Below are 27456 nucleotides of genomic sequence, written 5' to 3'. Positions count from 1 at the left end.
AAAGTGAAATATATAGTTATATAGTATATAAATGTACAATGTAAGAGCTGCAACAGCTGGTTCGAAAATGATGACCTCGCTTGACCTCTCTCTACTAAAGCCTCTTATTCTTCACTTTATCCCAGCCAACCTTTATTCAGCAACTACTGATCGGTTGTGCTATGATTTGGGAGAGTTTTTAGGGAGATATCTGCATTATTTCAAAAACATTATATCAATAAAAGTGCTTTTTTTTCAGGCGAACCTGATTATTTTCAATTTGAGCTGTGTAACGTCTTCATTTACTATATTAACCAGCAACATATACACAATATTACCCATCTGAACAATCTCACAAGTGGTGTGATCTGATTATAGCACCAAAAATTATTAAAATAGACCTTGTAGTTACAGAACTATGGTCACTTTAGTGTGGGTATGCCATTTTCGAGCAGAGGCCTACAAATAGGGCCTGAGCTTAAGAGGTTAAGTAAAAAATACTGCCAAAACAATGTAAAAGTACTCCATTAAAAGTAAAAGTTAGGTCACGTTTATGGAGGAATAAGGAAGAATTTGACGGGCTTCATAAACGTTCTTAATTTAATTTACTGTCTAACAAAGCGTCATCTTTTAGGTGCCCAGTATAGGTTTTCAAAATCTTAATCTACAAAGTAAACAGCAACAGTTAACTACTGTATTGTCTAAAGTAGCATTACATTTACATAGTTCAGAATTGTACTTAAGTACAGTAATTGAGTAAATGTTTTTATATGACTTTGCACAATTGTACAGAAGTCATTCATAACTTACATTCTCTCATCCGTTGAATCAGACTCATAGTGGAGGTGTACACTTGTAGAGAGTTTATGTCTACTGTCACACAGTGCAGAATATTTATTCTGCACTGTGTGACATTATATTTGTTGGTGCATCTGGAACAATAAAAAAAAAAAAGCGTTTCAGACTCCCATTGTAACTCTGCGGTGTGTCTTTAATCTAAAAAAAGATAAATAACAGGAATTTGTGCTTCAAGAAACATTATTCAGAATTATAAATGCTTACAAAGTCTTTACATTCACCCTGTGGTTGGAACTGGAATATCATCTTAACAAAGGACGTCTTGAGGCAACATTTCCATGTGTGTGTGTGTGTGTGTGTGTGTGTGATTGACAGCTACCGTCCACTTCACAGCACTCAGTTGATGCAAAGCTTCTGCAGTTTTTCCTTTTACCTGTTTCAGTATCACAGTCTAGAGAACTGGAGAACACATCCCTCTAATGTTGGCACTCTTCAGATAAACACATCAGGTACATTGTGAAACCATGAAAAAGAGTTGAACAGAGCAGATGCACCGACACAGAAACAGGGGAAACCAAGCAAAGCGGTCATGTTCAAAAACAAAACGGTAAGGGCTACGTGTAAATGTAGAAGAAACTATGAAGCTGTTTCTGTTCTTTTTTCCGTTCTGCTTGTTCGAGTCTGTTTATTCATGTTTAAATGTCGGAGCGTGAAATATGAGATGAAAATGACACTTTTCATTGAGTGCTTCTCCAACACTGCCTTGAATCCTTCGGGGTTGACAGACAGATACAGTATATTACTGCATATTACTTTTGATATTTGTTTGAACATACACTAAAACAACAAAAGTGTGTCTCTAACTTACCCCACTCATAGTTTATTACATTTACTAGATGTATTCTTCTTAAGACCGATACATCTCTAATATTAGGGAAATAAATTCAATTTCAAATAAATTATTACATTTCTTTAAACTCAAGTCTAATTGTGCAATTCTTATACAAAGTGAATGCAGATAGTTCTTCACTTGTGAAACATATTACTAGTCCTTGACATTTCACCTCTCCTTAAAGAAACCTTGGTTTGGGATCCAGCGACAGCATGACGCAGGTATATGTTGAATGTCTTTACTGTCCATTCATGTTTCACAATGTTTCCCACCCTGCTGGGCAGGAATAATCTCATCCTTGCACAGGACCTCGGGTGTGAAGGAACGCTGGCGCACAAAACCACGGCAGCCTGTGGCGGTGCAGTGGAGGTCTGTACGTAAGAAACAGGAGGCACTCTGAGCCCTCAGTGACGTGGAAGGCAAGGCGTCCCACGCCCTACAGCAGCATCTCAACAGGACGGAGGAGGTTTGAAGGGAGGAAAAGGGAAGTAACAGAGTGGGGAACATATGGCTGTCCCGTCCAAAGGACCAGGCTTTTGGGTGGTGTTGGTAATTGGTGTTCTAGCTGCCTGGCAAGACAGGGTCAGAGACATGCCTCTGGATCTCCTGCTTCTCTGTGGGGGTCTCCAGGTGCTCAGGGAGGGAGGGGAAGCGCTGGCTGACACATAGTAGTCCAGGAAGCTCTCTGGCCCCTAAAAATTGAGCACGGGTGAGGTCCACAGAGGGCAGATGTGGTGGGTCGGCCTCCGGCGACATGGACATCGTGTCATCAGAGGCCACCGTGAGATGGATCCCACTGGACAGGGAGTCCTTGGATTTGTGATTGAAGTCAGAGTTTGGACTCTGGAAAGAGAGAGAAGGATATGGCATTTTGCCGGTTACACTTCTTGTTTTCTGATTCTTCACAGTTCATGTTGTTGGTATGCCCTCTGGCGTTTCGGAGAACAATGCAACGAAAAGCGGAGGCTACCAAGTATCAACAAAGCTCCTTCCTTTAATTTAAAAAAGAAGAATTGCATGACGTCACTGGAATTACACTTATGAAGATCAAAAAATGAATGCTAACAGAGCAGCAAACGTTATAACTGTATGTACACTGAACACAACACCTGCAGGAGTGAGGCAGTGCTGTCGATCTGTACGGGCTGGATTGGAGAGACGGTGTGGATTGTGGGTGCTCCTGTGCTGTAAAGGGTAGTGGGGTGAGGGGGGTGAGGGCTGGGGGACACAGCGCTGTAGGCCGGAGGCACTGGAGCCATCTGCCTCTGGAGGAGCTGCAGGATCACATTGATGTCTGCTGTCATGCGCGTCTCCAGCCTTGGTAGAATAAAGAAAGACAACAGGGATTTATTTTCACAGTCAGAAAACACCCAACATAAATCTCTACTGATGTTGATGTTTTGATGGTGGATGGAACGCTTCCTCTTTTTACGAGTCCTCTCATCTGCTTTTTCAAAAACGTCCACTAGGTTCCTCTCTTGATCTCCCTACAGCACCTCTCTCTCCCTCATAGGCTACATGGGAAATAACATCCGGGATAAGAGAAGCACATACATGGCTGACTATACAGAGGATATTTCCGTCTCACCTTTGACCCTTTTATTATCTTTATTTGTCTTTCTCTTCCCCCTTCTCTCTCATACATGCATCACACATTAACACCATGCTGGGAATCAATATGCAAACAGCAGGAGAGAAAGGCAGGCGCTTTCACAAACACAAATGTGACGTAAAAGTAAACATTGGCTATGATGATAAAAAAATTCAACACCTGGTCATCAACTATCAGCAGGGGGGTATAGCTCAGTGGTAGAGCATTTGACTGCAGATCAAGAGGTCCCCGGTTCAAATCCGGATGCCCCCTCTTTATTTTAAATCTCAAACACATACACATACTACTTTATACCACCTCACCGGTTTAACTGGGACTGCAGCAGCTCCAGTCTGGACTCCAGCTCACTGGGCCGATGTTCGGCGCAGGGCGACGGGTGGAAACTGGCCCTGGCTGAAGACTGTCGTCTCTGGCTGTCTCTGCGGTCTGGCCAGTAGCCATACAGACCTGACACACTGATTGGGGCTGCTGCTGTGACGAAGAAGAACAATCCTCAGTAGAGATGTTTCATTTTTCATTTTTCAAACGCTATATTTTCTGTTTAGCAAAAATCATAAAACAGGTGGGAAAAACAGGTGGGCTTGGAAAACCAGTCTGTTTACACTGTCTGGGCGGAGTTATCAGTGAGAACAATGCAGAGCAGCAGCTGTGAGCTAACCAGTGGGGCAAGCTCACATGCACTAATGCACTAACATGCACTAAAAGCACGTGCTGCCGTCCCGACTATGTCAACAAAGCAAGGTGAAGAGTGGATAACAACACACACAGAGAGTGACGTTCAGGTTGACATTACTCCACTATCTCTTTACATAGCAAATAGTCGTTTGCTGCTATATTAATGCACTAAATGTTGTCTATTTCTCCTTTAACATAAGTAATATACTATAGTTGCAGCCACTTAAAAAAAACTTTTACAAAAATACACACATGTATTATCTTTCTATGCTTTGCAAAACAACATTCACTTTTTCCATTTTGGCTCAATATTTTATGGGTTAGGTTTTTTTTTTTTCAAATGTTACCAACTTCATCAAATGGCATTTACATGTCATCATTCAAAAAGAGGAGTCCCACATTTTTTATAGATATTTGGCATTTTTTTCTCATTTCATTAAAGACATGATGTCCCTGACACGTCCAGAGAAGCATGGTGACATCTGATGTCATCCTCAAAGTAGAGAAAGACATGTAGGAAATCTATGGCTTAGTAAACCTTATGAGGACCGGGAAAGTGCTGAAGAGGACACAGATGGAATTGTGAATTAAAAATGAATTTGGTACCCCTCTAAAATGTTTCAAGGCTCCATCGGGCCCATTAGAGACTACCCAGACATGACCTATGAAGGGCTTGTAGGTAGTCTTTACCTGCGTATGGTGGTCCTCCGAGGTCTACAGGCGGTCCCATCCCAGCCGAGGGGCCACTGTGAGGCAGGAGGTTGACCACTGCCGGGGGGTAGTCTCTGGTGTCACCCCTGGCGAGGCACAGCTCCCCTTTGCTATGTCCCATGGACTTCAGTTCCTCATCTCGCTCATCGCTCGACTGTGAACAGATGCTAGCGCTGCTGCAGAGGTCTTCCCAATGGGATTCTGCCATCGTGCCCTGGTGGTGGTTTGCCATTGGACAGGACTGATCGGGGTAAGAGTCTTCACGGTCCATGCCGTCTGTACAGACATTGTCACAGGACCGCCAGTATAAGACAATGTGGAGGTTAGTCAAAACAGAAACATGTGGAAGCGTGTTCGGCCTTGTCCGTCACTCACCTGGTCGGTTTCGGCGACGCAGGGAGCTTCTCCGATGCCTTGTCCGGCGGTAGCCACATTCAGAGTCCCTGCCCGGGGTTGGCTGCTGTATTATATCTGCCTGATACATATCAGCTTCAGTAATTCAAAACTACACACCGGATCTCATACTTAAAGGATATATGCATTCTTGGATTATTCTTACATCATTATATATGATAAATCTAATAATCCACATTGAAGCAGTCAGGGATCCCCAAGAAAAAGAAAAACGCGCCAGCACATAAACAATAGGCCCAGGTATAGCAGGTGTGTTACCAAAAGTCATTTTCTGAGTCGTTTAGGACAGAATATTTCTCAGAACATAGGGAGAGGGATACAACATAACACTGAGAAGAAATAGTCTAAGCAGGTACGACTAAGTGATGTCTTTTTTCTTTCACCGCTTTAAGGCACCCTGTGGAGTCTGTGACCCCTTGTGGTGCTAGAGCAATGTCTTGCTGTGCATGCTGTGCATAGAGGCAGTTAAGTGCCATAAATGGAGGAGATATGCCAGTAAAAGGATTAAAAAAACGATCACAAGCCGATACATTTCAAGGCAATTTTACAAATGTTTCATGAGGCAGGAAATTGATTTTGGCATCAATGTTAGTGTGAAATGTTGAATGTGTTCACACCATGTTTGAGTATAATGTCAACTCCACAGTGTACCTATTAAAGGTCTTCATTCATTAATTCATAAAATGAGAACTGGTTAAAACTTGTTTTCTTCGGCCTCGAGGCAAAAACAAAAGCACAGATTATGCAAAAGGCCTGAGGTCACTGTAAGGATGGTATTTCTAGATGTAACATCGCCCTCTGGTGGCACTCACATCTCTCAGGTTGAAGGTGATCTCCAAGTTGTTCCAGAACACATCGGAGAAGTCGGGATACATGTCCAGCACTTCCAGCAGGTCGTCTCTCAGGATCTTGTGAAGATCGCAGTAGGTCAAAGCCCTGACGTCAGCGCTGGATTTACCTGGCCTCCCATACAGACTGATGGACTCACCAAAGATGTCGTTCTTTCCTATGGAAATCACAACAAAAGGAAAGAAGAGCACAGGAAAAGAGTGAGAGTAAATCAATAGATGTTTGACTAAGTGAGCAAGTCATTGCTAGTAACAGTGAAAATAGTTAACTGACAACATTGTGATGGATGAATCTGATCCAAAGCTAATGAAAAACAAAAGCACCAGAGTGACACTGATCCTCAACAGCACTGCTGCTCAAAACAAGTGAATGATCACAGCTGGGAAAGACATGACCTATGCAGCCTCGATTGCTGTGTGTGGGTCTATTGATGATCAATGCCACTGTGGAATGGAAGTGGAGCTGTGCCCAAACACCTCTGGCAACACAACACACAGAGAACACACACAGAGTGTGTGCGTGTGTTGTGAGTGTTTGGGGCAGAGAAGGTGGACTAAAAACAGAAACAAAAAAGTGATAAAAGGGAGAAACAAATTACAATTTTTTTGCTATTTCAAGACTCTGGTTATTTGTAATGGGCATTGGTCATTATTATTGACATTTTCTAAGTGAAATGATTTATTGATTATTTAAATGACTGACTGATGATGAAAATAATATAAGCAGAACCTCAACTGTAGCTTGCAGCTCACCTAGTATGGCCACCACCACATCGTCCCTGAGGATCTCTATAGAGCCTCTGGAAATGAAGTAGACAGCGGTGAGAATGTCCCCACTGTGGACCAGAGTGTCACCCGGTGGAGCGTGGGTGGTCTTGAATCGCATCGCCAAAGCCCGCAGGCAGCCTTTGTTGGCACCTCGAAAAGCTTTGCAGTTCTGTAGCAAGCTGCGGTTCAAATGGAGGCAGATGTCAGCCTGCAGACACTCAGGAAAACCCTTTAAAACCTGCAGGGCAACAAGGGCATCGGGTAAATCTAATGGAAATATTTCTCCATGATATTCGTATTTTTTTTTTTTCCTGTATCTGTTTGACCTGTATCTACAAAACCACTTCATCTAAAATGGGAAATGCTAAATGAATCTGAAAGGTACATAATAAGGGAAATGTGGGGTGAGAGAAGGAGAGCAGAATGTGTCAGATTGATTCAGGCAGCGTACAAAGGACAGCGGCTCCCAGTGATTATCTGTTCACACATTGAATTGGCAGGCACTAATGCTGCGCTCTGACTGTGTAATGCTCCAGCGCTGTTCGCAGCTCAAGCCATTACAGCAATATGACGCACAGCATCGCTAAAATTACAGTCTCCCATTTGTTCAAGCTTAGTACTTACACTACTGTGTATTTAAAGTAAAAGGGGGCACCCAGATTTGAACTGGGGACCTCTTGATCTGCAGTCAAATGCTCTACCACTGAGCTATACCCCCACACATGATGCTGAGTCACAGGTGATTCTTTTCAAACACCTGCTGTGTTTGCATAGTGAATACCTTGGTGATGCGTTTAAGAGTGCCTGCATGTGCCCTCTAGAGGCAGGATGGCAAATCATTTCTAAAACCAAAATGTTAGCAAATGGCAAACCTTCATGTTTTATTTCCCAGGTTTGACAGGTTGTGTGTGTGTGTAGATGATGTTTTAATGTTTCTATATGGTAGCTCGTCTGAATCCCTAAAACCTGTTTGAAGCAGAGCGGGGAAAAGCTGACTTTGATACAGGTTTGGGTCTGAGTCATAGAGTGCTGCAAGGATGAAGTATTTTTAAGGCCAGCCCCAAAATTAGTATTACACTGGTTCCCTCAACAAAAAGCAAATGGGATTTTTCCATTTCCATTGGATTTTGGAATATTGCAAAAAAAAAAAAAATGTAGCAAAACATTTGTCCACACTCTGTACAGCAAGCTAATCTTCACAAACCAGCATGTTTTCTAATGATTTTTGAAATTGTCAGAATATTCTTACCAGTTGAGTGGCAAGAACAGCAATCGTGATTATGAAGACTAAACATTCAACTGTAATAACAGAATGGACAGGGGGCACCCAGAGTTGAACTGGGGACCTCTTGATCTGCAGTCAAATGCTCTACCACTGAGCTATACCCCAACAGACAACACAATGTTTTTCTGTTATAGTATATCGCAACAATTCCATCCCTTATACTGTCTTGGCAACCAATTTTCCAGCTAAATATTCCTTCCCAAACATAAGTCTTTTGCCTCCTGTAAACTAGAGCAAGACCCTGTGTGTGTATGATCGATTTACAAGACTTACGGCGTTCATGTCGATGCCGTTGGTGTAGGACCAGGCATGTTGGAAGTACTCCTCCAGCCTCTGTCGCAGGCCTCCTGGGATCTGGTGGAAACGGATGAACTCTTTGACCCGCAGCATCTGGGTGTGATACCGGGCCGTGCCCGAGTACAGTCTCTGAATGATTGCCGACACGTTACCAAAGATACTGGCGTACATCAGAGCTGCATGGGACAGATGACAGAAATACTGTATGTTGGAGGAATTGATTATTAAGGATAAATGTTCAATTTTGAAAATAGCTATTTTACAAAACCAGGGTAACATGCAAAAGAAAATTCTGTATTTTAAATCAACATGCATTCAAACACAATATTGAAGGATGAAATTCAGCACCATCCGTCATACTTGCTTTTGACTAATATGTCAATGTATGGATGTTTCAATGAGTCGCCTTGTGAACACTAATAATGCTGTCCCATTGTAGTGTTAGTTCTGGTTCACATTCTGTCCCACCATAACAACACATTTGTGTTTAGAAACACAGAATGTCTGAATTCTATGGCATGGAAACAACATGAAGACTAAATATTGCCACCATTGGTTGATCCAATCAAATCACGAACAAAAGATTCAGGATTCTAAACTTTGGTGACAAAGGTTTTCACACTGATTCTGTCTTTTATTTTTTGCACATGCCAATACATTAAAAAATTAAAGCCGCTTTAGCCGCTAACTGTATTTAATTTGTTCCAGAGGCTGCTCTGATTTCTGACTGCCACTCCCACTCTACTCACAGCCAATGAGCATGACACAGATGGAGAAGATCTTCTCTGGGTTGGTGTTGGGGGAGACGTTCCCAAACCCCACACTGGTCAGGCTGCTGAAGGTGAAGTACAGGGCTGTAACATACTTGTCCTTGATGGAGGGGCCCGAGGCTGGGTCACTATCATTGTACTGTTTACCGATCTGTTCAGCCAGGTTGTCCAGCCAGCCAATCTTCAATCCTCCGATGCGTGCAGAACTTGTGCGCTCCACGTTGCCGATGGCATACCAGATACAGGCCAGCCAATGAGCGATGAGGGCAAAGGTGCACATGAGGAGGAAAAGGACCGCAGCTCCATATTCTGAGTAGCGGTCCAACTTCCTGGCCACTCGTACCAACCTCAGCAGTCTGGCTGTTTTCAGTAATCCAATCAGAGTGGTTGTCTGAGGCTGGTGGAGAGAGAGTAGACTTCATGTTAGTGAAGCTCTTGTGCCACTGTAAAATGTGCTCAAACCAGTATCATTCATCACTGGGGTTCAAACACACTATTTGGCTGCAGATATTAAGTGTATTGATACTTAAATGGAAGCATGGAAGTAAGCGAACACCTAACTGACCTGAAATCGCCCACACCCCACCACGAACATGTTACAGTCTCAAAAATGATAACCAAAATCTTGCAAGTTCAGTCTGGGAAAAACTCCATAATCAACCAAACCCAAGATCTGAACGTTGGACAAATCAGTGAAGTCGCAAAGACGTTAAGACAACAAATTGATTCACTCTGTCTCAAAATTGTTGAGTGTTGCCAACAACTGGTTAGAGTTGTTGTATCAACAATGGTTTTGCAGAGTGTCTTAGTAGCCAAGTTGTTACAGAGCGTGCCATCTAACTGCAATGTCCTGGGTTTGATTCCGGCCTTGGATCCTTTGTTGCATGAATAGATTGAATATAAAAAGTGGATGTAGTCACTGTGACACCAACCATTGGTTTGTGGACTAACATTTTCAAGCCTTGATTTTGGCGTTTTGGCTGTCGGCATCTTGGATTTCTGCAACCAGAGGTGAAGCGAGAGGGTGGAGCTAAGTACTGCCAAACGCTGAAAAAGACATTTAAGTCGACACAAAGTGTGACAATTAACTTTCATGAACTGAAAACACAGTGTGAACGGAGACAACTCCCAGACCGGAAAACTATTTTTCTGCAACTGCATAACCTGTTTCTTGTTTCCAATTAATTCAATAACCGTTTTTCAACTTTGCAATTCAGAAAACCGGTCAGTGGTGTTCTCGTCCAAAAGGGGTTGATGTGTCAGCAAAGTAGAATACAACCCTCCATTGTTCAACCCACATTGAATGTTTCAAGGTCAATTCAATAGAGAGTCCTACCCACTCCGCTAGCCTCTGTTAGCATCTGCAACTCAAAGGGGTTCCTTGAGAGAATTTCTTTGGTCTCTCTGAAAAACTGAAACATATTGACTGGGTTTTCTATCCTTATTATCTACTAATGCAAATGAGTTGAACTCCTTGTCATCTCTGCCATGATTTTATAGGGATACAGTGGAGATAGAGACAAAAAACAGGGAAAGAGAGAGAGGTATGACATGTAACTAAGATTAAACCACAATTGCTGAAGCCCCCCGTAAAATGTTCTTCAGCCCCCCCAAATAATTTGGCTTTAATAAAAAAAATAAAAATAAATTTTTTTTTTTGGTGATGCCATTAAATTAAACTATTGTTTCTCACATGGACAAGTTATTTATAACTCTAACATGCTACATATGTGTGTGTGTTCTGGTTTGTATGTTTTCTCCCCCTTCAAATTACAATCCAACAGCCTATCATCATACTTAACGATATAAAATTGACACTGTCAGGTCCATTCTCCATCCATTGTGTGCGGTCCCTTTAAGAATTAGGATTTGGGAGCTAGTTTATCCGTCTTTCCTTTACAAGCAGGAAAATTATTTCTCTCTCTTTATTTGAGAAAAGTTCATATTTGTGTTGTCAAATTTCATTATGACCCTGAAATTCTGTCTCTTGTGTTATCATATACTGAATGCAAGCAAAACTACAGAGCAAAATCACACTCTTTCTGATTGAACCAATCAATGAACTGTCTGAAACAATGGATATCCACGGCCCCAAATGGGCCCCAAAAAATATTGCCGCGCGCTAAACATGCCACTCCCCTTGAGGCTAAGCCCCCCCTGTCTTTCAACCCTAGAAACGCCCCTGGGACTCAACAACTACATATCCCACAACAGCTGGGATTGCAGGCTGGATTTGAGCTTGGTCATGTTGAGGAATAGACAGGCGTAACTGATAACATGACTAATGGCTGCATTCTATTTAGTTGGCTCACTGGCAAGAGCTACTGAAATGCATAAACAGAACACTCACTAATGTTATTTTCTACACGCACTTTTGTTTGACCTTTTGTCTGTATTTATCTTTTTCAGACAACATCGGACAAATTAAAACATATGCTGATGTTGCGAGGCCGTTTTCTCCCCTTCTTTCTCACCTCCTCAGACCCGGTGCGGAATATGAGCAGATCGAAGGGGATGGCAGCCACAATGTCAATGAGGAACCAGCCCTTGAAGTAGTGCTGCGCGATGCGTCCTGGGTGGCTGACCACCTCGTCGTTATGGTTGACGTAGGTGGTCCTGAAGTTGATGAGGATGTCCACGATGAACATGACATCCACCACCAGATCCACCACGTTGAGCGGGTTGCAGGTGTATCCGCAAGTTCTCCTCCGCTCTTCCTCCACCTCGTTGAGAAGGAAGGCGGCCGAGTACGGCGTGAAGACGGCGGTGTAGATGACCAGCAGCAGGATGATCCAGTCCCACACCGCTTTGAAGGGGCTGTAGTGAAGGATGGTCCATTTGTGGATGCGTGGGGCCTGGAGCTTGTACTCTGGCAGCACGTCAGCACCGAGGGACAACACCTAAAGAGAGACGGACAGGGTGGTGAGGATGTTATTGATAAGGGAGGTAGGACAGCGAATTCATGACTAGTGGCCCCATAATTCACCCTCCACTTTTATATTTTGGGTAAACAGCTTAGACTTGAAGACAAACAGGGCAGATACTGTTGTTTTCAATGGTTTAAAAACAATATGTTGTTTCTATTTTAGTAGTTCATCTCCTACACAAAACAGGCAACAATCACTTGAAAAAACTATAACTACAACATGTCTGACACTGCACTTGACATGAGAAAGATTTGATTTCATGATTAACTCCAGAATATTCACAGAATAAAGTCGCAGGGACTGTGTATGCAGAAATGATTGGCTGCTGCACACACTATGTTTTAATGCTTGTTTTGTGGCTTGACACTATATGCCAAAGCCAGTCAGGCTTTATTGTGTAATATATTGTGTAATATTCTGTGTCTGTGACAGTCTCACAAAGATTCTCACCAGGAGAAAATATCACAGCCCCTTAATGGCAACATGTCCACACTGCAACATTTTGAATGCAGCAAAAAGAAAAGTAAGAACTCCGGCAAGGCAAAAAAACATTAACACAAAGCCCTGTCCAGTGTTACCACCCCTCCCTGAGTGATTTGTCTAATTGCATTAACAAGCAGACCAACACAAAAGTAAACAGAGAACGAGTCATTAAAGCGACGAGTATTACGACCCTACTGACCGGTACGACAACTAGGGCCTCCATGTCCACGTTCTCATCCTGGTGTCGGCCACAGCAGCAGAGGAGGAGGCTCCTCCAAACCCTCTGCAGCCCTACCTGCCTGCTCTGTAGTGGCCATCTCCTCTCTTGCATCACTTTCTTGCCCAAAAACCACAGACTTCTACAAAAACCACAAACTCATCTCTAACAGAGTCTCTGTGCAGCTCTATCCGCACTCCACAGGCACTTTAAAAAAATCGAATTGCTAACTGCTGTTTTTAAAGAGCCCACTGCAGCCTCACCTGCCACTGTTGCACCATGTGATCAACACTTTATTGAGACCATGTGACCTCTTCTACGAGTGTTCTGATCAATTGTGGACCAAAATAAGTGCTGGCATCGATTGGGAGCCATGCAGAGGAGTGACTTTAGTTCATTCTGAAAGGTTAGGTCACTGCTGGTGTAAAAATGCTCTACTCTAACAAATTGAATATTTCTGATGGCCCACTGCTGACACTCATATCGACACTAGCTTACTAACCCATGTTAAGAAATACTCTTTGTGCATTGTTGTCTTTCCATTTCCTCACGAACCCTCCAGTGTTTCGATGCTTATTTGCATTTTTGCCTGACAAAAGAAGCGGTGTGAAAAACTAAACTCACATAGGGAACACCAGGAAAGTCTAACATAGTATCGTCTATTTAGACTCTAGTTCTTCTTTCCACTTTCCCAGCTTAGATGACAACAGCGGTCAGACATACTAAAAGTACATTTCCTCTTAAGGACAAAGCGCTACATTAAAAAAGTTACTGAATGTTCATGGCCATATTTGGTAAACCAAAAAAAAATCAGAGGGGATCTGAAGTTCGATCTCCCCTCGGAATAACCAAGGCTTGTACAGTTTCCCTTTACAGCATGCAGTGGCATCAATGACAGCGGGATGATGGCTTCTGCTCTTGCTCCATAAATCAGTTTTTATTTATGACCAATAGACAGCGCACAGTGTTAGGAAACAAGGTGGGAAACCTCACAGGATTCACTGAACACAACAACCTCTGGCACTCCTTTGTGTGTCAGCAAATGACCACAGCAGCTGAACAGATGGGAAAAGACAACACAGCAATGACAACGTAAACACACGAGCAAAAGTTCACTCATCCAAGAAATGTTAAGTTATTGATGTTGGGCACAGCTCGAATGCATATTGAGGACCAGAGAACAACTGCCACCGCCAGTTGGCACGCAACAGCTCTGTGTCATTACTCTGACTTTATAATTAACATAGAAAGAGTTCACTGTTAATACATTTGATCACATGTGTTTGATTGAGACGGCAGTTGAGGTGTAAAATACAAAAGAAGCTTAAAGACTGAACAGGATATATATCACAAAAGCCAGTGTGATAATACTAAATATTGTGGATTGACAGACTGCGGATTGTCGGTCATCTGCTATGAAAACCAGAAAATACTACTTGTATCCCTACTTTTGAATAAAGTCACAAAGCAAAGTGCAAAATCTGTAACATATAACTAATTTTACTTAATTGTCTTCTTGCAAAATGTCCTCATGCTGTCTTATTTCACTCTAAACATATACACACAAACCAACTGCTGCACTTAAAACACCCTCTCCGTAAACCTAAAACACGTGCAACTCAAAAGCAAAATGTTATAAAAGCTGCAAGACTAAATTGGTGACTTGTCACAAATAGACAGGCAATACCTTGTCATAGCCAGGCGACATGGCATCAGCTTAACATGGATAAAGCTGATGTTGTTCACCTGTGGCGCTACAGAAGGTAAGCACGAAGGGTGAGGTGGAGGACAACGGGAGGGAGCAAGAGGAGGGAAAGGGACAACAAATAAACAGGGAAGTGGAGCTGAAACCAGGGAGCGTGAGAGACCCAGTAAGGCTGAGGTACTCACAGGCTGAAGTTTGTGCTTGAAGCTCATGCTGAAGGGCACCACGGGGTAAACAGCTAGAGAAGAGAGTGCAAGAGAGAGAGAGAGGGAGGAAACCCCTATCCATCCATCTGTATCCCGCTCCCTCCTGCTCTCTCCTCCCTCCCTGTAGCCCAGCCCTCACCGTGGGATCCTCCTTCAAACATGAACAAATGATCCTGTGGCGAATGACAGCATCCTCCTCCTCAACTGGTGCTCAACAAGCAATAACTGGGAAAAGCCAAAGTAGCTTTCATTCAGCATTCTACTGGATACACTCCTCTGTTGATATAGGCAGCCTGATTTAGCTACTTGAGAAATAATTCTGGAAATATTTCTGTATTTACATGCAATGTGTTACCACCACGTCTACCTATTTGTGTATTTGTTCTGAGCCCATGTGATGTTTTATAAGTTACAAATAGTCATTAAAATATAGTATATTTTAAGTCAATACGGCTATGGCTAATTCATTAACTAATTGTACTTAAAGAAGCCAGAAACAACCTCATATTTCACTCTGATGGAGGCAAAGTGGCCAGAAATGTTTGGGGGAATTCCCACAGTATACTGGAGGACAGTATTGTATCCTCTTATATTTTGATAAACTTGTGCTTGATGGCTGCTCTTGAATAATGAGTTTGATCACTGAGCATGTTAAGATCATAATACTTCTTTGTGAGTATACACCTGTGTTAACACGTGCACTTCAAGTTCTATTTAATTCAAACTGAATCTCCACAGTCTCCTGTTGTGAGCTCATTCAAAGCCAGGGGGCACCACACACACACAGTAGTAACAGTGTGCCGGGTGCTTTTCTACAATCTTTTACAAGCTACAGTCTAGTCCATCACACTGTGTGTTTCATGTTATGCAGACAAATCAATATGAACAAAGATCGATGACAACCTTCATTTCCCTTTTTGTAAGGTGCCAATCGAAATCCAATTAGAAAGGCGCTATGATGAACAATATTATTGTATAACGGCACAGAACAAAAAGTAAACGCAACATTTGCATATAGATTTAGTAACATGTAAACAACATATTAATTCTTTAGACAAAATTGCACTTGGCGGGGTTATTGATCACCACCACCGTTAGTGCTCACATGACAGCAGCAGCTTTACTGTGACCTGAAAGCTGAGCTTCAGGGCTTCACATTCGTCTGTCACCCCACGACTACGACACCCCCGTGGGTCAAGCTGTTAAAACCGGACAAGAACTCAGACTGACACCAGCATGAAGACGGCTAGAGGGGACTGCAGTCGGTGGTTTGACAGAAGCGCAGAGAGCATGCCTGCTGTCCTCCACTTCCATTAGCTCCAGAGGCCAAGGTCACCGGCATCGGCGTCAAGCCACCGAGTGCCGCTCAATAGCCTCACAGCCGTCACCCTTTTTACTCGCTTTCATAACTACATCTCACCAGAACCTCTCTCTGCTCTCACAGACTGTCTGTGAAGCATCCGCACACACACTCCCACACAATCAACAGGGAGTCCCCCCGTTCTCCAAGCTGCTAGTTACCGTCTATACGTTGGGCTACATACAGATACAGCAGTACTGAGAATAACTATCACTAACTAACAATCAAGGACATTTTAAGCACCACATTTTAAAACAAATGCTTGTTTTGCTACCTTCTTAATAAAAAAAGTAAAACAGAGCTCTCATCCGCTGAAAATCCAAAGACCTTCAGTAAATATAGTGTTTGACAGCTGAAACTCCAAAGCATAACCTAATGCAAAAGGATTTACACAGTATCAATCCAAAACACATCACAAGATGAAATATCTTTAACTGTGACCAGATAATTAATCATTTTTAATGCAACTAAATCCTTTTAAATGTCCAAGAAATAATATCACAAAATGAGGGAGATTCATAAATCGCCACGAGATACTTAATTTATACAATATTTTTAAATCAGCTACTGAAACAAGTTGTATGCACTGGAAACAAGTGAACAAATACCTCAGCCCCCTCCCTTGTGCGGTCTGTCAACAGGAGACATACCAGTGACAGAGAGCTGCAACACGTTTACCTTCCAACAGAAACATAAAGAGTAGAAAACCCCTTATTGACACTCCACTCCACTGACACGCTCACACAGAGAAACACTCTTTTATCCAAACTTGTACATGACGTCAGCGGAGTGCAGATAACAACTCAAGTGTTCTGCCAGACATTCAAGGAGCACGTCTGTTCCTCCTGTCAGTTTTTTCCAGGGCCACAGAAGCCACATTGCTTCCACATTGTGTAGCCGGCTGTCGATACCACTCTCCCCCCCCTGGTGTGAAGAAGTGACATCTCACCACCACCAAGGCAGCAGCAGTTGCATAGGGTAATAGCGCTGCACAAAAAACATGCAAATGTGGCACTGACTAATGATAAATTGATGTGCTATCGGAAGCAATGCAAATCTAAGGCCTATGTTATGTGTTGTGGTGGTTTGTCAGTGTATTGTTGGTGTTATTCAAAGATGTTTCCTAAATGTACTTCCTCCTTAAATGCAGAACTGTACAAAGAAAAGGCAAGAAAAAGCCTAATGCAGTTGTGAAACCAGAAAGCATTCAGAGAACTCAGACCTATATTATATTTATATTATCGCCAATTTCTGAGACAACTTTCTCTCCACTGAATTTCTGAGGTAAATCTCGTGGTTCGTATCACACATTATTTATCGAACGCTTCAGTTAAAAGTTACTTTGCAGAGTCAGATTTAATAATAATATAAGATAGGAAAGTGTGGTTTAACAAGACAATGTGTAGTATTGTCTAGACATTTAACTCAAGGACTTTTGCCCTGCTCTTCATTATTTCATTATCTCCAATTACCGTAGTTTAACATTCAGATGGGGACCATTCTTCACAATGAAGTCCAATTTTTTAAAAGCAGGAACTTAACTCGTCTTTCAGTATTTTTCCATTGAGGTGCTTCTTGCGCTGCTGCATGTGAGGTAACATTGTGCCAAAATGTGAACAGACACACCCGCGGTGTGACGACAGGTGGCTGATCAGAGTGTTGTGCTGCTGGAGCCGTAGATGTCACACCTCAGGTGAGATCATTCTCTCACACTTTCACTCCGCCACTGCAGATGTGTTTTAGCATCTTCAGTGAGCCTGAAGCAATAAACATTTTTAAAACATCTTTGCCTGAAGTGTCCATGTGAAGAGACATCGACTGGATGTGAGATTAACCACAAAAATGGCCATACAAGCTGCACTTGACAGGATGACGGGAGGAGTAATATGATGTGATAAATATAATTTATTTTTCCGATGAGAGTGAAAAATATTTACGTTCAGGCCAAAAAAAGCAGACAAAGCTGTTGTGAAACCTCTAAATATGAGGCTCAACTGGACTCAAAAAAGATAATTTCATCCAATAATTTTCAAGGAAAACGATCAGCCTCTTCTGTGTCATCATAATTGAACAAAATTGCTAATTACAATGAGTGCATAAGTAAAACAATGTTAATTTGTAAATGAAAAAAGGTAAAGCAACCAACAATGTCAGAGTATTTTCTCTTTTTTCACTGAGATGTTAAAGGACTCGTCTTACCTGAGTGACGTGAGTGACCTTCTCAGTGACATTCTGTGCCCGGTCTTTAATCTTGCTGGGTGCAATGATTTCAATCTCAGTGGGCGAAGGCGGTCTCAACCGGTCCGAGCCGAAGGTGAGAGTAACCTGAGGGATGCGGCCGATGGTCCGATGTCTCATCAGGTCCGAGTCCGACGTAGAGTTCAGAGCGCTCGGCTTCAGATCTACAGCAGAGAGTGGCAACAACAACAATTAAGATTCACAAGCAGATTGTGGAAAACTATGAATTATGGTGAGACGAGAAACAGAGAATGAATACCTGAAAATGTGATCGAATTATGAGGGTTTTTTAAATTCACATTGATGTACTTGTAAATGAAGTGTCCAGGTTTAAAGGTCAAATCCTGACCAAATGTTAAAAGAGATGTTACAGTTAAAATGTTTTAGAAACTAAATGTTTTTGTTCATCCACTATTTCTTTCCCTCAACAGGCGAATCAGGACAGACTGCATTTCCCCTCAGCCTCAAAGACTGAGATGGACGTACAAAAGTGATGAAATGAAAGAAAATGTGACGGACAGATTGAGAGTATGATTGGAACCTGCACAGAAATGATAGTCTGCTCACAAAAGACTTCCCCTGAGAAGAAGAAGACGATATATATGTGCAGTAGTGTTCAATTGGACCACAAATGGACTACAAACCCACACAGAATCAGACAAACAATCACACACACACACACACACACACACACACACACACACACAGTGACAGAGAGATTGATTTGTCAGGTGGCCGCACACGCTCAGAGCAATGCTCTCCTTGTTATGGAAGATGGAGTTCTGTGATTTTTGCAGCTTCTACATCAATTTCATCATATCTGGTCGACTACATCTTTCATTTTATATCAAAATGTTCAGTATTGTAACAAATACTATACCAAGGCCATGGTAAATAATCCTTTCTGATTGGCTGTCAGGTTTGTTAAGATCATATAACAGAATAAATTGTGGTGCCATCAGACTTATTACTATTGCGTCCCTCTCTTCCTGTGGTCGCTCTACTTTCGCTATCTAATAAAGGCAAAAGAAGCCCAAATATAAAATATAATATGACAAGTCAAACTGTTTTAGTCAACATTTTAGCCAACATTCTGTGCAAACTATAGTAAATTGCAGGTATTAATCGCAACAATAGTCACGCTTCTTTGAGCAGGCATGGCTTAAAATAACCAAAGAAACAAACAAATTACACATTTTTAATATAAGCAATTGTTTTCCTTTAACCTTGATGAGTGGCCTTGGTAAAATAATTGATAATGTACTCTGAGGTGTCCCTAGGTAGAATATAATGGACTCAATGAAGGAAGGGAACCCCTCTTCTGCCTTCATAATTCAATACTGACAAATATCTTGGAGAAAAGTATCAGTTTTGGTAAACTACAATGATTTTCAAAGTTGAGTGAGTCAACTCTTCGGTTACAAATACAGAAATGCTCTCAGCGTCCCAGTCAGACACTCACTGCTGTTGGTTTGGACATCCACAGGTCGACTGCTCCATTCTGCCCTCATGCCATCAATGTCGTCCAGTGACGAGGCGCGTCGAAGGCTCTGGACGCTGTCCCGAGAACAGCTCCGAGGTAGCGGGCCCCTGGGGAAGGCGTTGCTGGGGTCCAGGCGGTCTGTCAGCAGGGAACGCCGCTTGGTGTAGGACTGGGCTGCAAGGGATGGAGGATCAAGGTCCTGTTCTATCAGGGCTTCGGTCTCAGACTGCATGCAGCTCTCCTTGGATGGGATACGAAACTCTTTGAGCGGGACTTCCTCGCTGTTTGGCTGGCAGGGGCAGAGAGCAGAAAGCCTTGTCTGAGGTGTACAGAAATAATAATTTAATTTCCAAATAAAAATTGATTATCTTTCAACAGTTACAGCATTTCAAACTGAAATTGTGTTGTGTTTTACAAATCAGGTACGGATACTGTCAGGAAATATTTTCACACAAGAAGTGATTCATCAAAACATGAGAGAACTCTAACAACAGTAAGATTAACTCAACAATGGTAGATTTTCTCCCCCTCAGTTTTCCCGTTGGGATCCTTTGGGAAGAGCAATCAATCCTTGAATTTCAAACAATTCTCGCTGCTATATGTCAAACTGCATATTTCATATGTGAAAAGCCTGCACCGAAAGAGTTTGTCGTGAATGTACTACAGCAGAATGCAAGACATACACGCCAGCGTACCGCATTGTATTATCTCCTGTGAGTGTTGTGAATGTGTGAGCTCACCTGCAGGTAGTCCACTACCACTCCTTCAAACTGATCTTTGGACAGTGAAGGTTGTCGCATGGACCGCAGCACCGGTAGCCTCATCTTCAACCTGCGATTCTGACCTGACGGGGAAAGTCTGTGTTCAGCTCAGCTGTTAACAAAACTCCAATGATATCTACTACAAATCATGTTCACATACAATCGTTTTGTGTAACCCAATTACAAGTAGTTCATATATATGGTAGCAAAAATCTCTTTATTGAAAGTTAAAAGTATATCATGCAGACAAGTTATAAGTGAAATGTTAAAGAGTTTACAGTATATCAATCCTTTGGCAACTCTCTGCTTGAGGCCCGACGTCTTGAGCGAAGGATCAATCAGCTCCTGGAAGTCGAGGATGAACATGATCACAAGACTTTCTTCGTTTTTTACGGGGACAACGTCTACCAGGCATGGTCTACAGGTTCCTATAGACACAGAGAGAGAGACACTTCAGTAGGAAAGCAGGGGGCACTCGGACTTGAACCGGGGACCGCTATACCCCCCCCCTCCCAACAAGAGAAAATAGCAACCATCTGATTTGCCCCATGAAGCTTCCACTACACTTGCTAAAAATGGCTACATGAGCAACACATCTGTCAGGATAAACTTCACTCTGCAATCAGCGTGGTCTAAAAATACACACAATTCAGTCCCATTCACACATCCAATCTGAATCATTGTATCCACTTGTTCGCAGTTTTTGTTCTACCTGTTCAGTCTGGAAGCACAGTAGGAAGCAGGAGACAAAGGAAATAGATGCTTAGTGGATTTGAGCCCGCATGCTGATCACATTTCCATGACAACAGCGCTCTAGACTGCACGCCCCATGCCCAAATGTCCAAAGTAGCAAAATACATAATGTGTTGTGTGTGTGTGTGTGTGTGTATCTGTGTATGTGAGGAGACAGTGAATGGGTTGATGACAGTAATCGTCCTGAGCCGGGAGTGTTTGCGTGCCTCCATCCTCGTGTTTCTGTAACTCTGTGTGATAAAACGGTGAGGGAGGAATTGAACGGATGGTCTGGTTAGTCTTGAACTAGTGGCATTAAGATGAAGTCAGAGAGTGAAGAGGAAATGGAGCTTTGAGAGGAGGGAGCGTTCAGTAAAATGCCACTGATACCAAGTTTAAACGTCCGTCTTGCTCTGTTATTTCTGCTATGATATTTTTACTCTGCTCTCTCATTACGGTTCTTATGGCACCATCTCTAGGTCTCTACACTGTTCATTCCTTCATGCTTCCCTAACTGTGATAATTATATTTCTGCTTGCAAAAATTAAGTTTTGCACAAAAGTATAAGTGGAGGATGTGGAAAAAAAGCAGAGAAAATGTTTGTTGAGGTGGGAGGGTAGCAGGGATTACGGGTGTACCAGAAAAACCAATATGGCAGAACAGGTAAGTCTAAATAAATGTGCACCCATCGGAGAATGATTGAAGTGATTAGAGTTCGTGTGTGTGAACGTGCCTGCCTGCTTTTGCGGAGGAGGCAACTGTGCAATCAGTGGCGAGAACACGCAACGCGATTTAAAGCCTCATGATGACTGATGTTTAATTATTAAGGAGAGTCTGCAAGGTCTGAAAGAAAAACATGGCAGGTCACCGTGAATTGTCTCCTCACATGGTGGCGAGAGATTATCTTATTTCTTCCTGATGAATCGTGATTTCCATGTTTGATTTTTTATGAGAAAATTTAAATGTGATTTTAACGGAAATGGGAGGGGCAATACCTGCAATACCTTATTGAGTTAGTTAGGATTTTAAAAGCTTTCTGCATGTTCCTAGAATAACACGGATTGTCTTGTTGGTGATATTACTTGTTGTATGAGAAGTAATATCAATTATTTATTGAAACAAATTAACTGGTCTAATAATTTTGTGTTTTTAAGAGATGTTAGCTGTTGTTTCATCACTTTGTATATGCTAAAACCTAAAATCATCTGCTGGATACATCTTAATATGAATTTTCTCCATCAGAAATGAAGCTCAGTGACTGACAAACGGACAAAATAGGAGCAAATTACGAAATGAAAGTTAGGGTAAAAGTCTGGAATCTGTCCAATTAGGTTTCTTGTGAGAAGATGGAGTGTCAAACAGTGGAACATGAGGATGAATTTTATGATTAACTGTTTTCAAAACAACCGAGCTGTCCACTAGACCAGGTATCTGAGGTTGCAAGCCCTTCTCTCCTCCGGTGTCTTACCTTCCTTATCGTAGTAGAGGATCTCCACCTTGAGCTCCTCTGAGCCAAGCAGGGCCTGAGCTAGTTGGGCCAGGGCGCTCTTCATGGTGCCGGGCCCCACCAAGAACTGGCAGGTACAGGGCTGCTGCATGATCTCTGCCCTGGCGAAACCAAACATCTCGCAGAAGCCTTCGTTGCAGTAGATGATGCCACAGTTTGTCGTCTGGGCGTTGGCAATTAGAAACTTGCGATCTGAAGGGAGGAGGAAACGTTAGCGTCATATTCCTGTTTAAAAAGGCAATAAATCTATGTGGAGGTATAGTGACTGTGGGTTAACACTGTGAGGAATGAAAGACTTAAAGAAAAGCTACCAAAATACTCAAAGTATTGTTGAGTATTCAGAGTAGTTCAAACATTGTTAGAAGGTGCTTTACTAAAAAGCGTTTCCCATAATATAAAGAGAAAGAAAGTCTGCTATACTGCCCTCAAAGTCCGAGAGCTGACTAAATAAGAAAATGCAGTTCAAGGAATGAAGCTTACTTTGCTATGCTAGCTAGCAATCTTTTAGCAGGACAAGTTTAGCTAACGTTAGCCGCTGTTACTTTTTGTAATGGTTGGATTTAGCTGCTGCTTCATTTATATAAATACTGAACTTCTTTGGATTGTGAAAAGTCATTTTTTTCAGTTACAGGAGAAAACAGGATTAAAGAGTAAGGGAATTTAGTTTTAGCTAAGGCTAGCTGGCACTCACAGCAGCTAGCTTTCATTTCAGCTTTACGTGTTAGCTCTCTTTTGGAGCTTTGCAATCGTGGCTGTTATTACATTACCATGCACTTCTAGGGCCTAATAACATTTAATTTGGTAAAACAACCATTAAAATTCGACATTTAATTTAATTCTACTGACTGTTTTTTAAGTGATTAGATACTAAAACATTATTTACAATATTATAATACAAATGCACTTAGGAGTGTAAAGAACATGGTGTTTAAACTCCACTGCATGGTCTCCACTCGACAATCAACCCAAGTGGAGCTAATGAAGTCCACTTCTCCATGGTGCCAATGTTATTAACGTCACAATTTATCCTCAGGGACTGAGGAGAAGCAGGTGGGCACTTAACATAAGAGCCTCTGTGGCTCGGTCACACCGGCTGTCACATAGTTTATGGGAATACAGGTTGTTGACGTTTATCAGGATTAGCCTGGAAGATTTTACCTGACATTTTTTTAATTAAACTTGAATAATGCAGCTGTTTCTAATAAGTATGTGCCCGTATAATAATGCTGCTAGACGAGGGTATTATCCTTTTATTATGATGGATTGTTTCTACGCTCTCGTCTCTATTCATACTGCCAGTGGTGGAGGGAGTATGCCTTTACTCAAGTAAAAATAAAAATACCACACCATAGAAATACTTTCTTACAAGTAACAGCCCTGCAATGACAAGGTTGCTGAAGTATATCATCATGAAAATGTACTTAAAGTCATAAAATGACTCAATGTAGAATAATACCCCATGTGTATGTTCATGACTGTATCAAGAGATGTGTATGACTCATGCACTAATGTAAAAGCAGAATTTTACTGCTATGGTTGCTTGAAGTGGAGCTGTACTTTTATATATGGTTTGATATACTGTCATAGTCTAATTTATAAAAAGACACAATATTTGATACGCTCTTTGTATGCTTTGTAGACTAAATCTTAATTTGTCAACTAACTATAATTTTAGTGAAGTAGAAAGTAGCCTCTGAGATGTAATGGAGTACAGAGTACAGAGTTTTATGAAAAGAAAAGATTCAGGTAAAGCACTATAGTCCACCTAGAATTTGAGTAAATGTACTCAATTAGATTTCACTACTGGATACTGTGTACATTCACCGTTTTAGTTTTACATGCTTTGGGATGTTTTTACTTTATCTATATGATCTTTGCTTTGAGGCTATAGCAGTGTTTCCACATATATGGAATTTATTTTAGAAGCCCACCCAACTATATCTGCCCGACCCCACATGCATATTAATTATCTTGCTATCAATACGCAATATACATTAAAAAACATACGATAGGCTGATAAAATACAACGCATTGCTCAAGATTTGGGCAGCTTGTCATGTTTCAGATGTCCAGCAGTTGTTAGCAGTTCCACCAAACAAATATTTCTCCTCTGAACTTCTCAAATATTTTTAAATTTGGGGCCCAAACAGGCAAAACTCTCCAGTATTTCATAAAAGAAGCAAAGATCAGAGAAAAGTTTGAAAAATTAGCTCATTCTTTTACTTGAGTAAAATGCAGGAATTTTACTTGTCATGGTGTATTTTTACATTGTTGTATTGATACCTGCGTATTCATTCCACCACTGGAAACTGGACCATAGTAATGTTTTTCTTTCTGCGATGTCAAACCTTTGAGTATTAACTGCAAGTTATTCTTTATTCAGAAAAAAACCCGCAATAGCAGCCTATAGTTCCATGCTCATACCATCCAGTCCCTGTTATTGATGGTTGTAATGTACGCAGCATCAGCAACCATGAAAGTGAAGCAGGACAGTTTAGTTCAAAGGTTGCTAATGGAGGAGTTCAGTGAGCTGAATGAAAAGGACATATCCTCTGACTGGCTTTTTTATTATCCTGCGGTGGAACTGGGTTAAACAGCTCTTCCCTGTCTGCTGCCCGAACAGATGAGTGGAGGGGACTCTCTCCTAAGTCCCTCTCTTTAAAGTAAATGGACGAGCTCCTCTGGAGGAAAGCACATCCCGTCCAAAGTCTTTAGGCTCAAAGGGGAAACACTTATCGTCACACCGTTGCTTAGCAGCAACACGGTGGCACGTGCACTCACCTGGTTAGGCACGTGCATGTGGCTGCGCGTGCACATTACACACTTAGTGACATACAGTAGAGGCGTTACATAATAGAGGTTTCAGAGATTCAAGTGTTATTACCGCCAGATTGAATCAGACTAAAACTGAGAGCAAGTATTTCTCCATGTTTGGACAGTATCTGATCAGCATGTCAGGGTTAGTGGTCCATAGAGTTAGGCCTACAAGGGAAAACTGACTTTATAAGTAGACTGAAAATATTGTTTTGTAGCATTTCTAAACAATAAAGTACATGAACAAAGATGTAACTTGCTGATGTGTGATGTACAAAAGCTTTAGGTAAAACAGAGATAAAAGATGAATAAATAAATAACCCTATGGGTTAAAAGAAGATATCAAATCCAACATGAATGTTTTATCACAGGGACAAAAAGATGTGTGAGCGCTGGTCTCACTTCAGTGGAACATGTGAGCTAATGGAACATTATATTAGACATCAGGTGAGCAAACATCTCTGATACAAATTAGATAAGACTTTTCAATGAAACATTAAGATCCTGTCCGTCTGCCACCTGTTCAAGAGTCTAAATTCATATGACAAATAAAGGATATAGGCTGTAGCCCTGTTGTAACAGACAACATGGTGTGGCTAACTTTTACCCATATTGTTTCTCACTGTGATCAAAATGGTGTTACATCCAGCAGCTGTTCCATTCACAACCATGCTTTATTTTAATAATCACATAAATATGCATGTTGTGATGGCACACTGCTCCTACTGATGATAACCATTTCCTGTCAGAAATCCTTTTTTTCTTCCATTCAGGGACTGAGAACATTATTACCTCACAGTACCGTAATGGAGGGCAAACACTTTTTTTTTTAACGCACTTTCTTTGCTCTTATAATCGCTATCTGGAGGGCCAACTGCGTGCCCACACTTCGACAGCACCTCATGGTGAAAACTTCATTATATCATGTGCACTTACTTTGCTCGTCGAATTTCCTGATGATAGTGTCCAGGTAGGTGTTCTGGAGCGCAACATGACCGCGTCTCACAGGCATTTTGGTGCTGAGAGAAAAGACTTCTCCGACACATGAACCTTACTAGTTAAAAAAATTTAAAAATAAAAAAAAATGAAGAAAATAGAATTTGAATTGCCAAAAAATCAGCTTCCACTTGGAGGACGAGCGTCAAAGGGAGGGTTTGGTTTCTCTCGGAGGCTGCAGATGATGGTGGTGAGAGCCGGAGCGCAGGAGGGTGATGGAGAGAGGTTCTGGTTGCCTGGGTGATGGCATATGCAGGATGTTGCACGCGGATATTGGGGGGGGGGGGGAGACTAGGATACTTCAAAATCCATATGCATTTTAAAAAAAAGAAAAACAAACTGGTTCCTTGCTGATTGGTTTCCTCGAGGCAAAGAAGAGAACGTGTTTTTTTTTGGAGAAGAAGTTGTGAATAGAAGCTGCAGTATATCTCGGTTTGTTATTTTGATGATCGAAGCGTTCTCTCTCAGGTTTAGACGCTGCAGGGTGAGTACAGCGAATACCAGGCTCCTATGAGCCAGTTTCCCTGGATCCTCTACCCTTCCACCTCCCCCCACCCCGGCTCGAACAGGACCGGCTGTGAGCTGCGACTAGTCACTCTGACTTAACCAGGGCAAAAACGGAAGTACATATCGATTGACTTTCAAAATAGAGGCAATGTCTTTCTGTTTCTCTGATTACAAGCTAAATTGGAATTTGTTTCAAGGTAGCTGACACGGGCTGTATGAGTGAATATTTAGTCATGTAGCCATGGCATGCCTTCCCCAATTTGGGTAGTTTAGTGGTAGTCCGAAATAAGTTTTGTTACATTCCCCACATTTTTTACAGCGCCCCCAAATCCCAAAATTTTGTAATTCATTTTAGTGCCCTGAAATCCTTGCCATGGGATTTGTTTTTCTCTCACAATCACTGAATTTGTTTGTATTTATAATGCCTCATCTGACATTTAATGCCATTTTAGTCATAGTTATATATAGTCA

General features: G+C 41.9%; 1 protein-coding gene and 3 non-coding genes across 5 annotated transcripts; 1 reads left to right on the top strand and 3 right to left on the bottom strand.

The window, feature by feature from the left end:
* Positions 1-379: 379 nt before the first annotated feature.
* On the bottom strand, positions 380-27055 carry kcnh6a (potassium voltage-gated channel, subfamily H (eag-related), member 6a). 2 transcript variants are annotated; one of them, XM_031867893.1, is made up of 16 exons: positions 26419-27055; positions 22630-22860; positions 20708-20857; positions 20409-20512; positions 19648-19957; positions 18147-18349; positions 11524-11949; positions 9029-9446; positions 8256-8455; positions 6683-6935; positions 5894-6087; positions 5043-5142; positions 4647-4943; positions 3584-3752; positions 2779-2986; positions 380-2512 (listed from the first exon to the last, which is right to left on the bottom strand). In XM_031867893.1, exons 1-16 carry the CDS (start codon positions 26492-26494, stop codon positions 2231-2233), a joined length of 3621 nt encoding a protein of 1206 aa, XP_031723753.1. In that variant the 5' UTR covers positions 26495-27055; the 3' UTR covers positions 380-2230. The 2 variants fall into 2 exon arrangements, with proteins under 2 accessions (XP_031723753.1, XP_031723754.1); XM_031867894.1 differs by having other exon boundaries at positions 3584-3749.
* Positions 3462-3533, top strand: trnac-gca (transfer RNA cysteine (anticodon GCA)). The gene has a single exon. It is a non-coding gene; the product is annotated as a tRNA-Cys (tRNA).
* On the bottom strand, positions 7344-7415 carry trnac-gca (transfer RNA cysteine (anticodon GCA)). Its single transcript has one exon. It is a non-coding gene; the product is annotated as a tRNA-Cys (tRNA).
* trnac-gca (transfer RNA cysteine (anticodon GCA)) lies at positions 8016-8087 on the bottom strand. Its single transcript has one exon. It is a non-coding gene; the product is annotated as a tRNA-Cys (tRNA).
* Positions 27056-27456: the final 401 nt, after the last annotated feature.

Source organism: Anarrhichthys ocellatus, unplaced genomic scaffold, assembly GCF_004355925.1.
Source record: "Anarrhichthys ocellatus isolate YVR2014 unplaced genomic scaffold, GSC_Weel_1.0 scaffold40, whole genome shotgun sequence".
NCBI lineage: Eukaryota > Metazoa > Chordata > Actinopteri > Perciformes > Anarhichadidae > Anarrhichthys > Anarrhichthys ocellatus.
The sequence above is the reverse complement of the archived record's forward strand: the minus strand, read 5'-3'. Positions and strand labels throughout refer to the sequence as shown.